Raw genomic sequence first — 15,750 nt, 5'->3', positions numbered from 1 at the left:
AAGAAAGAAAGAAAGAAAGAAAGAAAGAAAGAAAGAAAGAAAGAAAGAAAGGAAGGAAGGAAGGAAGGAAGGAAGGGAGAGAGAGAGAGAGAAAGAGAGGAAGAGAGGAAGAGAGAGAGAGAGAGGGAGAAAGAAAGGGAGGAAGGAAGGAAGGAAGGAAGGAAGAAAGAAAGAAAGAAAGAAAGAAAGAAAGAAAGAAAGAAAGAAAGAAAGAGAGAGAGAGAAAGAGAGGAAGAGAGAGAGAAAGAGAGGGAGGAAGAAAGGGAGGAAGGAAGGAAGGAAGGAAGGAAGGAAGGAAGGAAGGAAGGAAGGAAGGAAGGAAGGAAGGAGGGAGGGAGGGAGGAAGGAAGGAGGGAGGGAGGAACAGAGGGAGGGAATGAGGGAGGGAGGGAGGGAGGGAGGAGAAAGGAAGAAAGAAAAAGAAAACAAAAAGAAGGGAAGGAAGGAAGAAAAAAGGGGTAGTCAGAAAACTACTATTTTAGATTATATAGGGAAAGTAAGCTCAATAGAAATGTGGTGCTCTTGAGAATAAAATCTTGACAATAAACCTAAGTTTCAGATGAAGGGGAAAGGCTAAAAACATCTAATAAGGGCAGATATGGTTGCACAGGGAACTCATCAATGAACTCTTTTAAAGAGACAGAAGATGAGTATGCCCTCTTAATACAAGCAAATAATTGAAGATACATACAAATTAATGGATGACCCCACAAAGTGTCAGGAATGATAAAGCTCAGAACTAGCTGAAACCAATTATGAACAACAGAAAAGTTGGGCTTTAGAGATTATATCCATGTGGGAGAAGGGTGGCATAGTTATAAAGATTATAGGACCACAGATGATGGAATTACAAATATAAAGATAGAGAAGACCCCAGAGACCACCTAATGCAAGCCCTCCATTTTAGGTTGAGTCACTGACTCTAATCGGAAGTCTTTGGTACGAGTGCTACCACTTACATATATTAATAGTGACTGTGAGAAAGTCACCGATCTCACATCATCAACAAATTCTTAGGTATCTTTTTTTTTTTTTTTTGCTTTTTGGAGGGTAATTGGGGTTAAGTGACTTCCCAAAGTCACATGGCTAGTGAGTCAAGTGTCCAAGGCTAGATTTGAACTCAGATCCTCCTGACTCCAGGGCCGGTGCTCTATTCACTGCACTACCTAGCCACCCCAATTCTTAGATATCTTGACCAGATTGTACCAAGACATCTCCAACTCAACATGTACAAAACAACTCACTACTTTCCTCCCAAACCTTTCCCTCTTCCAAAAATCCCTGTTACTGTCAAGGGTACTGCTATCCTCCCAGTCATCCAGGCTAACAACCTAGGTATCATCCTTGACTCCTCTTAATTCACACTCACTCCAGTGTCTATTATGTTGCCAAGTCTTGTTCCTACTCTCACAATTCTTAAATATATGTACTTCGCACACAGCTACCACCCTTGTGCAGGCTCTCATCACCTCACACCTGTAATATTACAATAGCCTTCTTATTGGTCTTCCAACTTCATCTGTCGCCAATCTAAACTATCTTCCACTCAGCTGTCAAAGTGGTTTCTTTTCCTAAAAAATGCAGATTTGATCTTCACTCAATAAACTCCAGTAGCTCCATATCAGCTCCAAGAGCAAATATAAAATCTTCTCTTTGGCTTTTAAGGCCCTTCATCATTTAGCCTCTTCCTACTTTCCAGTTTCCTTAGACTTTACTGTCCTTTATGTATTCTATCATCCAGAAACACTGGTCTTCTTGCTCTTCATTGCACAAGACACTTCATCTCCTGACTGACTTTTCACTGGCCTTCACCATGGACTGGAATGCTCTCCCCTTCACCTCTGCCAATGACATCCTTCAAGTGTCAGCTTGAATCACACATCGTGTAAGATGCCTTTACTGGTTTATATCCCTTCTCTTCCCCCCTCAGCTCCAGTGCTAAAAATCCCTTCTACTCACACTATAGAGATTGTGTGTATGTATACATACATATATAATTTTTCTACATATTTTCGAATATGAGCTCCTTGTGGGCAGAGACTATAGTACCTGGTGTATCGTAGGTGATTAGCAAATGCTTGTTTACTAACAGAATTAATTATATCTAACTCTACATTCATAGATGTCACCTTACTGGGAGTTCCAAGTACAAGTGAAATTATTGGTCTGGTACAGAAAAGAAAAAGATGTGCATGTCCTTTGACGCAGCAATACCATTTCTATGCCTATATCCCAAAGAGATCATAAAAATGGGAAAAGACCTACATGTACAAACATATTTATAACAGCTCTTTTTTGTGGTGGCCAAGAACTGGAAATTGGGGAATGGGTGAACAAGCTGTGGTATGTGAATGTATGGAACACTATTGTGCTTTAAGAAATGAAGAACAGGCAGACTTCAGAAAAACCTGGAAAGACTTATACTAATTGCTGCTGAGTGAAGTGAGCAGAACAGAACATTGTACACAGTAACAGCTACAGTGTGAAATGATTGAATTTGATAGACTTAGCTCTTCTCAGCAATTCAAGGACCTAAAACATTTCCAAAGGACTCATGATAGAAAATGCCATCCGCAGCCAGAGAAAGAACTACAGAGTCTGAATGCAGAGTGAATCAGACTATTTTCTCTGTGTTTTGCTTTTTTTTTTCTTTCTCATGGTTCCTCCCATTCATTCTAATTCTTTTATACAACATGACTAATTTTAAAATATGTTTAGTAGGAATGTATATGTAAAGCCTATATCAGATTGCCTGCCATCGTGGGGAGGGATGAACGAAGGGAGGGAGAAAAATTTAAAACTTCTGGAACTGAATTTCAAAAACTAAAATAAATAAATTAACTTTATAAAAAGAAAAAAGAATTTTGGGTTAAGTGCTAACATCAAAGAAAGCATATGACCTCTACTTGGGATGGATTACACAATGGTAATAAGTGACGAAGAGAAAGCAGACTTGCCCCATTCACAAGCCCAAGTTTGGCTTATGTTTTTTCCAAGGAGAATGATCTATGGTCAGTGGGGAATTGAACAAAAATAGTTAACAGAGAATTATAACTGAAGATAAGTGAGTAAGGATATGTTAAGAAAGTTCCTAGCTCTTCTTGATGAGTTAGGGCTAGAAGGTACAGGTGAAATATATATCTCAGGGTACAGAGAGATCTGAGGATGTAATGGTTCTATTCTCATTTGTAATCTTGAAAAACTATGGAAGACAGTAATAATGACACGGTACTGGGGAAAGATAAATGTCTTAATTCCCACGGATGGAAGAAATAAGAGTATTCTAACTATCATTAAGTGAATTTTGTGACCACTTTAAAAAGGGAAGTAGATCATTATGAGAGCCAATGTAGGTTCATTAAAAAAAGGCCATGCCAGGGTAAACTCATTTCTATTTTTAACTGGTTCCTAGGCTGATAGAACAGAGGAACACTATAGATGTGGATGGATGATAGAACAACTAGATGGGTTTAAGAATTAGTTGAATGACTGAATATTAAGAATAGTGACTAAGGTCAACCAGGAGAGAGGTCTCTAATAATAATAGGTATATATAGTTCTTTAATATTTGCACAGCACTTTCATGTACTATCTTACTTGAATCCTATAATGAATCTATGAAATAAGTACTAATGGCATCATAACAGCCATTTTACAGTTGACAAAACTGAAATTCAGAGTGGTTAGTGATTTGTCCATGGTCACACAGTTAGTATATGTCAGCAATAGGATTCAACTCATGTCTTCTTGTCCCCAAGCCAATGCTACACTGCTTCTCTAACAATTACTCTCTATATCTTTATTGGACCTGTGAGTTCATTAGTATAGGATTTAGGACAAAGGACTTCCTCTGTTAATGTAGATTAGTACTTGTTGTCTGTATTTTTCAATCTAAAAGTTACCTGGAACATTGAAAGATTAAGTCATTTGCCCAGGGTTATACAGATATCATATGTCAGGCAGGTCTTGGAGCCAGGCCTTATTTATTCCAAGGCTAGATCTCTATGTACTGTACCATACATTATCATCATTATCGTCTTCTTCTCAGAGAGAAGAAACTATCATTAAGGAATAACTGCAATTATTGAAAGGCTTATTTCTCATCTATGATTGTTACTATTAAGAATTATACATTTACAATGGCAAAAATTACATTGAGCAATTATTGAGTTTATCATCTTGCTTTCAAGGATGGTAATATCTAAACAATCCTCATGAAATATATAGTCCTCTGAAAACTATACATTTGTACAGAACTTTAAAGTTTACTAAATATTTTACACAAATTATATGAGTTGATGCTTATAACAACCCAAAGAATTAGGTTCTATTATTATCTCTATTTTCAGATGAGAAAAAATGAGATCAGACAAACTAAGTGACTTGCCCAGGGCAACCATCAGAGGCAGGATTCAAACTCAGATCTTCCTGACTTCCAGTCAAGTGCTCTATATACTATATACCATGCCAGGGATCTGTCCAAAGCCCTGTATTGTAACACATCAGAGGTGTCAAACCTGCAGCCAGTGGGCCCTGATAAAACTCAGGAGTATAGCCCAAACCAGATTAAAATGTATTTGGAAAGTGTTTAAGAAAATAAGCAAAAGTACAATACAACATAGATAATGTCAATTTGTTGTTTTCCAAGTCAATGGCAGCCTACAAGGATCTGTTTTCATCTGAGGCTGACATTACTACTATATATTATCCATGACTTATGTCAATGCAAAGATGGGTGGGATATGTATATTTGCCAATGACCTAAATCAGGGAGAAATAACTGACATATTGGATGACAAAATGAGAATATGTAAAGATCTTAAGAAACTATGAGACAAAACTAATGCAAGTAAAATGAAAAATAAATTTTAAAAGCTTGATTGACTTAGCCCTTCTCAGCAATGCAAGGACCTAAAACATTTCCAAAGGACTCATGATGGAAAATGCCATCCTGACTTCTTGAACTATAGTTATGTTTTAAAAAGCATCCATGTAAGTTCCAGACAGTGAATGGCCCAGTGTTCTCACAGTCAAAAAGACCTGGTGATCTTATGGACTATAAGAGATGTGTGCATACATACACACACATATACATATATATACACATATATATATATGTCTGTAAAATATATCTATAATACATATTATATATGAATAGATATATATTATATATAAGCACATATATGTATAAGTGACCCATAAGATATATGTGTGTCAATAGGCTGATATGATAGACAAAAAAGGTAATTGAGTATTAATAACAGTTTAGTGTCCAAAATGAGGGAGATAAGAATAAGTCCTAATGCCCCATATTATAGAAGAGACATTGACAAGCTGTAGTACTTGTGGTATGGACTGCTTTAGAAGTTATAGTGAATAGTGAATTCTCTATCACTGGAAGCTGTCCAATTGAGAATAACAGGCAACTTTGCAAGGATGTTGCTGTAAAGGGATCCCTGGATAGATGGTAACTGTATTGAGATCAAGGTTCTTTCTAATTCTGAGCTTTAATGGTTCTACTATAACTTCCTATAAAGTAGAGAAAATTCCTCAGCCTAACTTTCCTGACAAATAGTTTTCTGATCTTTCTTGACTAGTTGTAATTACAGGAGCTCCACTACTTCATTCTATTCTAGAGGTAGAGTCGTGTAGAGGATAGAGAGCTGAGCATTGAGTGAGGAAAACCTGAGCTCAAACCTTGCTTCAGATACCTACTAGCTGTGTGACCCCAGGCAAGTCGATCTCTGACCCCTTGGAGACTGCATCCCCATCTGTTAAAAGGAGGTAGGTTTGAACTCGCCTAACTCTAAATATGTGATCTTATAACTCAAATAGTAAGAAGTTTCTCCTTATGTTGAGCCTTTCTGAAGTTTCTATCCATTGGAAGCTAGTTCTGTCATTTTGAGCTTCTACACACACACACACACACACACACACACACACACACACACACAGTAATCTAATCTTTATTCTCTGTAGTCCTTCGGCTATCTAAAGAAAACTCTTATGACCTTCTTCCCTAGAGTCTTCTCTTTTCCAGACTATATGTCATCAGTTTCTTTTAGTTTTCCTCAAATAGCAGGATTTAAAACCTTCTTGTGAGCATCCTTTGAATACACTCCAAATTGTTAATGTCTCTCCTCAAATATGGCCCCTGTAATTGAAAACAACATCCCAAATGTGTTCTGCAAAGACTAAAATGGGACTTTCACATCCTTTGTTTTGGATGCAACAATTCTAGTAATGCAATCTCAGAGAGAGGGAGCATTAGATTTTTTGGATGTTATGTAAGGTCATAAAGGTCATAGGTCTATCACATCTTTTAAGCTTAAGGAATAGTATAACCGTGTATTGTTGGACTTAAGATGAGGAAGACATGAATTCAAGTCATGCCTTAAATACTTAACTTTCACTGTGAGCAAATCACAACTACTTTAAGACTCAGTTTCTACATCTGTAAAATGGGAATTATCATAGCACTTAGCTCACAGAGTTGTTTCGGGATTCAGATGAAATTATATAGAATATGTATGTATATATATAGTACTTTGCAAACTTTATTTTGTTCAGTAATTTCAGTCATATCTAACTCTTTGTGATCCCATTTGGGGTTTTCTTGGCAAAGATACTAAAGGGATTTTCCATTCCTTCTCCAGCTCATTTTATAAATGAGGAAACTGAGGCAAACAGGGTAAAGTGACTTGCCCAGAGTCACACAGCTGGTTGTTGTCCTTCATTCTCAAAGAGGACCAAAAATGACATCACTATGCTAGAGTCAAGTTTCAATGTGTCTGACTGTGGCTGATCAGACAATACAAGCTTGGAATGCTCTGCCACAGGTCAAGCACAAATAATCCATGTGAACATTTGGGGTGATTTCTCTAAATTTGCACATCTGGCATTTCTTTTGGGCTACTTGAATTCTGCTTTACTCATAGAGCACAGCACATTCTTTGATGAGGTCATGCCATGCTGGGTTGTCCTGTACCAATGTCTCCCATGTGTCACACAACATGGAAGTGTCTGAGGCTGGAATTGAACTCAGGTCTTCCTGACTTTGGGCTTGGTGCTTTCTCTCCATTGTACCACTTTGCTGACTTTATAAACCTTATAGTGCTATATAAATATAAGGTATTATTATTAAGCTTACAGTCAACTTTAATTACTAAGTCACACGCTTTCTAACCCTATGTACTCCATCACATATGAGTTTGGCTGATTTTTTTAACTTAAATGCAAGATTTTACATTTATTCAAAGTAAATCAGCCCACTTTTCTAGCCTGCTCTTTGGGGAGCTGACTAATTTATGAGCTCCTCGAGAGCAGAAAGAATGTCTTATTTATCCTTTTATCTACCCTAGGGCTTCAAATAGATCTTTGAATATCATAGGCACTAATAAGAGTTTGTTGAATGAACATATACTCTCTTTCTGTGACTTACTAGTAATGAGGATATTACAAATATTCTCATCTCAAGAAGTTGATTGACTACGATAACTAGTTCCCAGTTGAAAATTGGAAGAATCATGATTAAAGAAAGCAAAAATACAGCTGTTCACCTACCAGTGAATAATTATGAAGACTAAAGCAAAGATCACACCAATACAAACAATAACACCAGTGATCAGGACAAATGCCAGTATTATATCAGTGTCTGGTCTGCTTAATCTTCTTATCTGTAATTCTAAAGGAAAAAAAATATATTCAGTTATTGGTATTACTATTATCATAGCAAAAATCATATTGAAATGTAAGTAGAAAATAAATTCTTGGAAAAAGTTATTTTAAAAAGTACAGGGATGTGTCAGTAGACAGTAAATTATATATGAATTTGCTTTATATTTGGACTGCAAGGAGAGGCATCAGAAATCAGAACAGGATAGAATTACACAGAGAAACATATCTTGTCTTCCTTTATCTTTACTTTTTTTTCAATTCCATAAAAATCCATTTATAGAAGAGATTGTGATGATTTTTGCTCTAACTTGTCCTGACAAATCTCTGTTTTCCAGTAATTATTTAGGCGCCGTGATGATTTGCTTTGTGAATTATATTCAACAAATACCCATTAATCACTTTCTATACACTAGGTGTTGTACTATAGGAATATCAAGATGTAGTAATAAAGTCTCTTCCCTCTAAGAGCTTACCATCTAATCCCTATTTAGGACCATAAACTCTAGACAAAAAAGAAATTTTATTTCATCATCACAGACTATAGCCTTAATTGTCATGAACCATTTTGTAAAAATATTACTATGGCATGTGGGCATGGATGATCCAAGGTAAAGCCTATTCTTATTAGTGGGGAAAATATTAACAATCCCATGTGAAGGAATACTCTCTGTACCCAGAGAAACTAATAAATAGAAATATGTATAGAATGATTGAGTTTGTATGTGTATATGTATGTATTTGTGTCTAATGGTAGCCATCTCTGGGGAGAAGAAAAGAAAAAAAAATTACATGATAAATTTATTACATATTTAAAAGGGATAACAAGTTGCACATATAGATTTGCAGTTTCATTGCAATCATCTTTTTATTATTCTTCTGTTATTGAAATGCTTCTTTTATTTCATAAATTAAAAATGAAATAACTAAAGCTAAAGAACAAACAATCCCATGTTTTACTAACAGTTTAACAGTCATTTTATGCAATAGACAGAATACTTTAAAAGAAAACATCCTCGAATTTAATATATTTAGGTTGTCTAAAGCAAGGCCTGCAAAAAAAAGAAGAAAAAGAAAAAACACAATTTTTTCTTCCTATACAGTATATCTAAGCAGCATCAACCTAGCTCTGGATGAATAAAAGGAGGTTTAGAATAGGGGATGAGGGAAGAAAGAAAAAAATTACAAGGACAATTTCATGGCCACATCTGATTTTGCTCTTCCATTATTAAAATAATAAGTGAAAATAGCCTATTCTTGGAGCTTAGACATATTAGATAAGCAGGCAAATAGCTACCTGAAAAATTAGTTTTTAGACAGACATAGGCTATGTTTCTCCAGTGTAAAGGCTTTTATTCCTGCAGATACAACTAACACTTTAAAGAAGGCATGATGACATAATGGAATAAGATAATTTCAAAGTTCTCTCCAGCTCCAAAAGTCTACAACTGTCCTTAGAACAGGCAAAGAATAACCCTTGGTTCTGATCATTAGGCTATCTTAAGAGGTCTTTCAGCTCTCCTTTCAATCTTCTCTTTGTGAGACCAGATATGCCCTAAACTAAATATAGGTGGTTCAGTGGATAGAGTGCCAGACCTGGAGTCTAGAAGACTCATCTTCCTGAGTTCAAATCTAGCCTCAGACAATTACTGTGTGACCCTGGGCAAGTCACTTAACCCTGTTTGCCTCAGTTCCTTATCTACAAAATGGGTTGGCAAAGGAAATGGCAAACAATTCCTGTATTTTTTTTTACAAGAAAACCCCAAATTGGGTCACAAAGGGTTGGGCATGACTGTAAAACTACTGAACAACCAAAACTCCTAAACCAACAGAGGAAGAAGAAATCCAATAGACACTCACAAAGCAATGTCTGCCCCTTCACCGCGAGGATTATTTAATTATATGTCTAGTGCCTGACACACAGTAGGTACTTAACAGTTTCTTGTTCGTTGATTGATTGACCAACCATGTGCAAGCCACTGTGTTATTGTTATATTTTATTTTCTATCACAAGGTCATGAATTTCTATTATTTTTCTCCATCACTCATTTCAACATCTAACATCCTCAAGCTCAGGAAATGTTTTCTTATATAGAATCTAAACCTTTCATGTCACAGATTAGGGCTCTTTTCATGACATTCCATGACAGCTCTTCAAATTCTTGAAACATCTATCATGTTCTTCCCCAACACATTTCTCTTGTTTAGCCTAAAAATATCCAGTTTCATCAACTAATTTTTGCATGACAGGGATTTAAGGCTCTTTCCCATTCTGGCTATTCTCTAGATACTCTAATTTGTCACTGCCCTTAAACGGTGACACCCAAAACTGAAGACAGTACTTTAGACATGGTCTGCTCAGAGTAAAATACAGAGAGACTATCACATTTTTATTCTCCAAAGCAATGATTCTTTTAATGTAGCTCAAGATTAAATTTTTGACTACCACATCATTCCACTCATTAATATTGAGCATACAGGTTAACCAAAAGCCTCAGATTTTTTTTCAAACATGGTAGATCATAGAATTCTATACAGGGTATCTTGAAAATCTTAGTGCAGTTTTAAGCTTTAATAGATTAAACTGCACTAAGACTTTTGGGAAACTGTTTTTAGAACTACAAAGGACTTTACAAATCATTGAAACTGACCCCCTTCTGTTATAGATAAGAAACCCAAGTAACCTCTGAAGAGGTTAACTGACTTGCCTAGGGTTACATATGTGTGTCTGATGTGATTTTTAACTCAGATCTTCCTAACTCCAAGTCATATGTTCCAATCTCTACATAATGCTGCCTCTAATGATGTGTGCATGTGTGTTTACATGTATATGTATACATACATATGTATAGGCATATTATTTCTCTACATATGAGAGAGAGGAGAATGAAAAAGTGATGAGTTTTTTTTTTATTATGGCATTAGATTCACCTTCTGTGTCAAGTTGGTATGTTCTACCATATTGTATGTATATTTCCAGCTAAAATATCTGTTTGATAAATAGACCATTAAAATGGTCACTTTGGGGGGGGGGCTAGGTGGAGCAGTAAATAGAGCACCAGCCCTGGAGTCAGGAGGACCTGAGTTCAAATTCAGCCTCAGACACTTAACACAAAAACTAGCCATGTGACTTTGGGCAAGTTACTTAACCCCAATTGCCCTCCAAAAAGCAAAAAAAAAAAAAATGGTCACTTCAGGACTATGTTCAACTGTCATTTTTTTTTTTTTTACAAAAGTGAAACAGTTGACACAGACATGTTTCTGCTGCTTAAAGTGTTGAAAGTATTTTGTCATAACAAGAATGAATTTGACTAGTGTTATGGCAGCCAGAAGACACACTCCACTGAACTGTATCATCTATTTAGGGGAAATACCTCAGGGACTGAGACTTCTTTTTTTTTTAAAGCAATTGGGGTTAAGTAACTTGCTCAAGGTTACACAGCCAGTTATTTCTGGGTGACCTGCTGAGTATCTGAGCCCGGATTCAATCCCCAGGTCATACTGACACTGGGGCCGGTGCTCTTACTCACTGAGCCACCTGGCCGCCCCTATTTGCGTTTTTTTTTTTTGGAGGGCAGTTGGGGTTAAGTGACTTGCCCAAGGTCACACGGCTAGTTTTTGTGTAAAGTGTCTGAGGCCGGATTTGAACTTGGATCCTCCTGACTAAATGGCCTGTGCTCTATTCACTGATCATCTAGCTGCCCCAGGGACTGAGACTTTTACCATAGGTAACCAGAGAATGAGAAAAAAGACACATAGGTGCAAAAGTAAGAATCAAAAGATAATCAAGTGAGTTCATAGTGAGAATCAACACCAGCTAGGGTGGGCTTGATTTTCAGTTCATTGAAAACCAACACAATCCACCATTCATTACCACCATGGAATGTTACTATTTAAAGCAGGTTTTCTGTAATAATACATTTATTTACCTCTTTAGCTGTGTCATTGCTTGATCTATATCCAAAAGAGATTGATACAATGGCAAAGGTTACATGTACAAACTGTTTATGGTGGCTCTTTTTGTGGTAGCAAAAGGCTGAAAACTGGGGGGATGCCCATCATCTGAAGAATGGTGGAATAAGTTGCAGTAAGTGAATGTGATGGAGTGTTGTACTATAAGGAAATAAATAATTTCAGAGAGATGTGGAAAGATTTGTATAAATTTGTATGTAGACTGTGGCAAGTAGAACCTGAAGAATAATTAGTATTATAGTATCAAAATTACTAAAATTAACAATTTTGAAGACTTTTGAAAGCTGATAAAGAATAAAATGATCAGATCTAGGAGAACAATTTATATACAACAACAATGTAGAGACAGCTTTGAGAGTTCTTAAGATCTATGATCAAAGCAATGACCATGCACAATTTCAGAAGATTAATGGAGAAGTAAGCTATATACCTCCTGAGAGAAAGGTGATGGACTTAGGGTATAAAATTATATGTGTGTGAGAACACACATGCATGTATGTATATGTTTATATACAAACATACATACACATATATTTATTTGCATATATGTATGTGTGTGCTGTGTATGTATACACATATATAATATACACATATATGTACACATACATATATATTTGTCTAGAATCAATGAAGGAATTTGTTTTGCTTGACTATGTATATTTTTATAAGGAATTTGTTTTCCTTTTCTTGTTTTTCCAATGGGGTAGAGGGATGAGAGAGAGAGGGAAAAGATTTCTGTTAATCTATAAAGCAATTTTAAAAAGTAGAAAGTTTGAGATGTTGAATGTTGCATAAACTTTCTGATGAGTTTACTGTACTTCTAGTTTTATTTGATTGTTTTACTTCATTACAAAGATCTCTCATGGATTAGGGTAATCGATAAATGCTTATAACATAAAAACAAAACACATCGATAAAACTAAAAAAAGGGGGATTTATAAAGCAACATCCCCAAAATAATCCTGAGAGACAGTTGATATAACTGTGATTATCCCCATTGCAGAAATGAGTAATCTGACATTTGGAGAGTTTAAGTGATTTGCTTATGGTCACATAGCATCAAAGTATGGCGAGTAATATTGAATGAAAAAAAAAATTTTAAAGATCTGTTGACACTTCCCAATCTGTCCATACTCTGATTCTCATTAATATCTATATACTTGTGATCATTCAGCCTTTGCTTACATGTCCAATAAAATGAAATCCCAACACAATACAATATACATTTATTAAGCACCTACTATGTGTCAAACACTGTGCTAAGCACTAGGGATCCAAATAAGAAAGAGATAGCCCCTGACTTCAAAGAGCTTACAATCTAAGGGGTAAAGAGGACACAGAAAAAGCTTAAAGGAGGGCAGGTATGGAAAGGGTAGCCAAGGGGTATAGTAATAGAGGAGATGAAACCAAGCAGCAAAGTTTGTGGGAAATGAAGTATTGACTGGGTTTCTGAGTTCTCTTTAAAGAGTCTTCAGGAGGAGTTTTTCACTTTGCTTTCCAGTCCACCAATCAGAGGGGCAGAAGCAAATGAGGGTACTAATAATATGTAAGAACGAAAGCTAAAGCACCCTCCATGATGACTGGTTTTCTGGTGACATATGGATACTGCAGGATGTGGGGGTGGGGGAATATGATGATGGTGGATTCAAAACCACAGTACAGCTGGTGGGAAAGGAATGTCCCTTGAGAACACAGGCTGTTTTTGCTTTTGTCAAGAATTCCCAGAGCTGGGAATACAGGTCAATAAATGCTCATTGAATTGCTGCTGGATTGTATGCCTGTACTCATCAGCCATTCAGATCCTTACATATATTATACAAAAGCACTGCCAATTATTGATATCCCCCTTTCAACAGTAGTTATTCTTTCAGTAGCCAATGGGTAATAAGTGCTGTCACCCCTCCATTTTTATGGGAAGTTGGACATAATGAGTTGATCAATTGTGTACACACACATATGTATGCATGTGTATATATGTATGCACATATGTATATATACACATGTATATTTATGTATTGAGGAAATGTGCTCTTTTTTTCAAATGGGATACACACAAAAAAAATAATTTGTAGGTTATGACTTGAGGGAACTCTCAAAAAGGCAATTTTATCTGCTATTACAAGGTCGCAATTTATAATCTTATAGAGTTGCTTAGGAACTGAGATGTCGGATGATTAACCCAGCATCACACAGTAAGAAATTGTTGGAGGTAAGGTTTGAACTCAGACTCTCCTGATTCTGAAGTAAACCACTGTGTCTAGTTAGATAAGTTACTCTTTTTAAAATGTACAAATTTTTAAATCACAGAAAATAATATCCCTTAAGGACATGGAAGTATATATTTGCAGAAGATTCAGAGCCACTGTAGACTGTAATACACAAAAGCTACAATTTTCAAAGGCAAGGGGTGCAACATCCAAATGTTGGAGGTCTTGTCTCACCAGTCCTGTAAATGTCTTTTATTAAGGCATACATAACTTCATAGATTGCTAAGAGTTGGAAAAAAAAAAAGGTGAAGAAACCAAAAAGGTGATCTGTTCAAGTCTTTTACTTAACAGGAGAAAAAATTGATGTCCAGGTACTTGAAGCGACTTCCCCAAAGTCATATAGCTACCAAGTGACAGAACTATTCCTTGAGGGGACGGCTAGGTGGCGCAGTGAGTAGAGTGCTGGCCCTGGAGTTAGGAGAACCTGAGTTCATATCCAGGCTCAGACACTTAACACACACAAATAAAAACTTAGCCATGTGACCTTGGGCAAGTTACTTAAACCCAATTGCCCTCCAAAAAGCAAAAAAAAAAAGAACTATTCCTTGAACCTGGGTCTCCTGATTCAGTAATTATATGGCTGTAACTGCATTTTATCATGTGGCCCAAGTGGTTCTCTATGGGAACTAGTAAATAACATGTCAAACTAGAGTATTAGAACAGTTGATTTGGAACACCATCATGGACTACCATTGGACCATGGGTAGAGTCAATTTGTTAATGAGAGAATTCCCACAAGAATCAGAATTTGAGCCTTTGATAGTTATAGGACAAAACCAAATGAAATATTTTTTTTTCTTTTTCCTCAAACTCCCTCACTTACTAGGTCACAAAACTATAGAATATCAGTGCTGGAAAGGACTTCAAAGACTATTTAATACAGCCCATAATAACTAAAAACAATCCCCAATACAACATACCCAACAAGTAATCATCCGGGTTGGTCTTGAAGATCAGGAAGGAAAGATGGATGGATTTATTAAGCACTTATGCACAAAACACTCTGCTAAATGCTAGGGGATGTAGAAAAGCAAGATAGTCCCTACTTTCAAGGAGCTCACATTCTAATCAAGAAAACAAAATATATTGAAGGTTTAGGTTGCAAGTTTGATGGAAAAGTCCCATGGTCTTTAGGGTATGCTGGCAAAATAGATGTCTCTCCTTTAATGTCATTTCCACTTACAAAACATCAGTTTCTAAAATTGAACCATTTGACAGTGTCAAGGTCACTGGTGGTAAGAAATTTCTTTTGGGGTGTCTAAAAGATGTGGCTATAGTTCCTGTAAGAACAGTTGCCAGACTGTATCTCCACTATGGTTGCTTTCCAGAAAGACAGCTACAGGCATTGGGTTGGAAGCAATAGTAGTTCTGAGGCTCTTAGATTCAATGTCCCAGGCTATCTCCATCAGACTATGAGGTGAGATGAGGATTGAGGTGGTGGTGGTGGTGGTGATGGTTTGACTTGCTTGGCACATGCTGCCACTGTCTCTCTCTCAAGGTGACTTGTTGCTTCAGCTAGGCTGGCTTGCCTGCCCTGTGTGTAGTAGTAGGTTGACAGCTGCCAAAGATGACTAGTCCATTCTCTTCATGGGTTGCTTTTCCAGATGATGGCTTTCAGGGTTGTACTGGAAGCAGGATTGATGAATGGAAGATGCTGTCATTCCTAGGATTCCTGTGCCTATCAATGAAGTGGAATCTACTACCTCCCAAAGCAGTCCATTCCACTTGAAGACAGTCATCATGTCTCCCTACCTTAGTCATAATATACATATAGATACATTCTTATTGCTTCCTTTTTTCTTTATATCACAATTATTTCCTACTCACACTATCCAGA

At 36.6% G+C, this 15,750-nt stretch overlaps 1 protein-coding gene across 1 annotated transcript in view; it reads right to left on the bottom strand.

Annotated features, from left to right (window-relative positions):
• Window positions 1-15,750, bottom strand: part of SPACA1 (sperm acrosome associated 1) — a 45,486-nt gene that overhangs the window by 1,607 nt on the left and 28,129 nt on the right. The window contains 1 exon segment of the mRNA XM_069065162.1: window positions 7,564-7,684. Coding sequence (XP_068921263.1) covers window positions 7,564-7,684 — 121 coding nt within the window.

This window comes from Petaurus breviceps, unplaced genomic scaffold (assembly GCF_028583685.1).
Source record: "Petaurus breviceps papuanus isolate PSGF00001 unplaced genomic scaffold, PetGlider_PUasm1.0 90667, whole genome shotgun sequence".
NCBI lineage: Eukaryota > Metazoa > Chordata > Mammalia > Diprotodontia > Petauridae > Petaurus > Petaurus breviceps.
The sequence above is the reverse complement of the archived record's forward strand: the minus strand, read 5'-3'. Positions and strand labels throughout refer to the sequence as shown.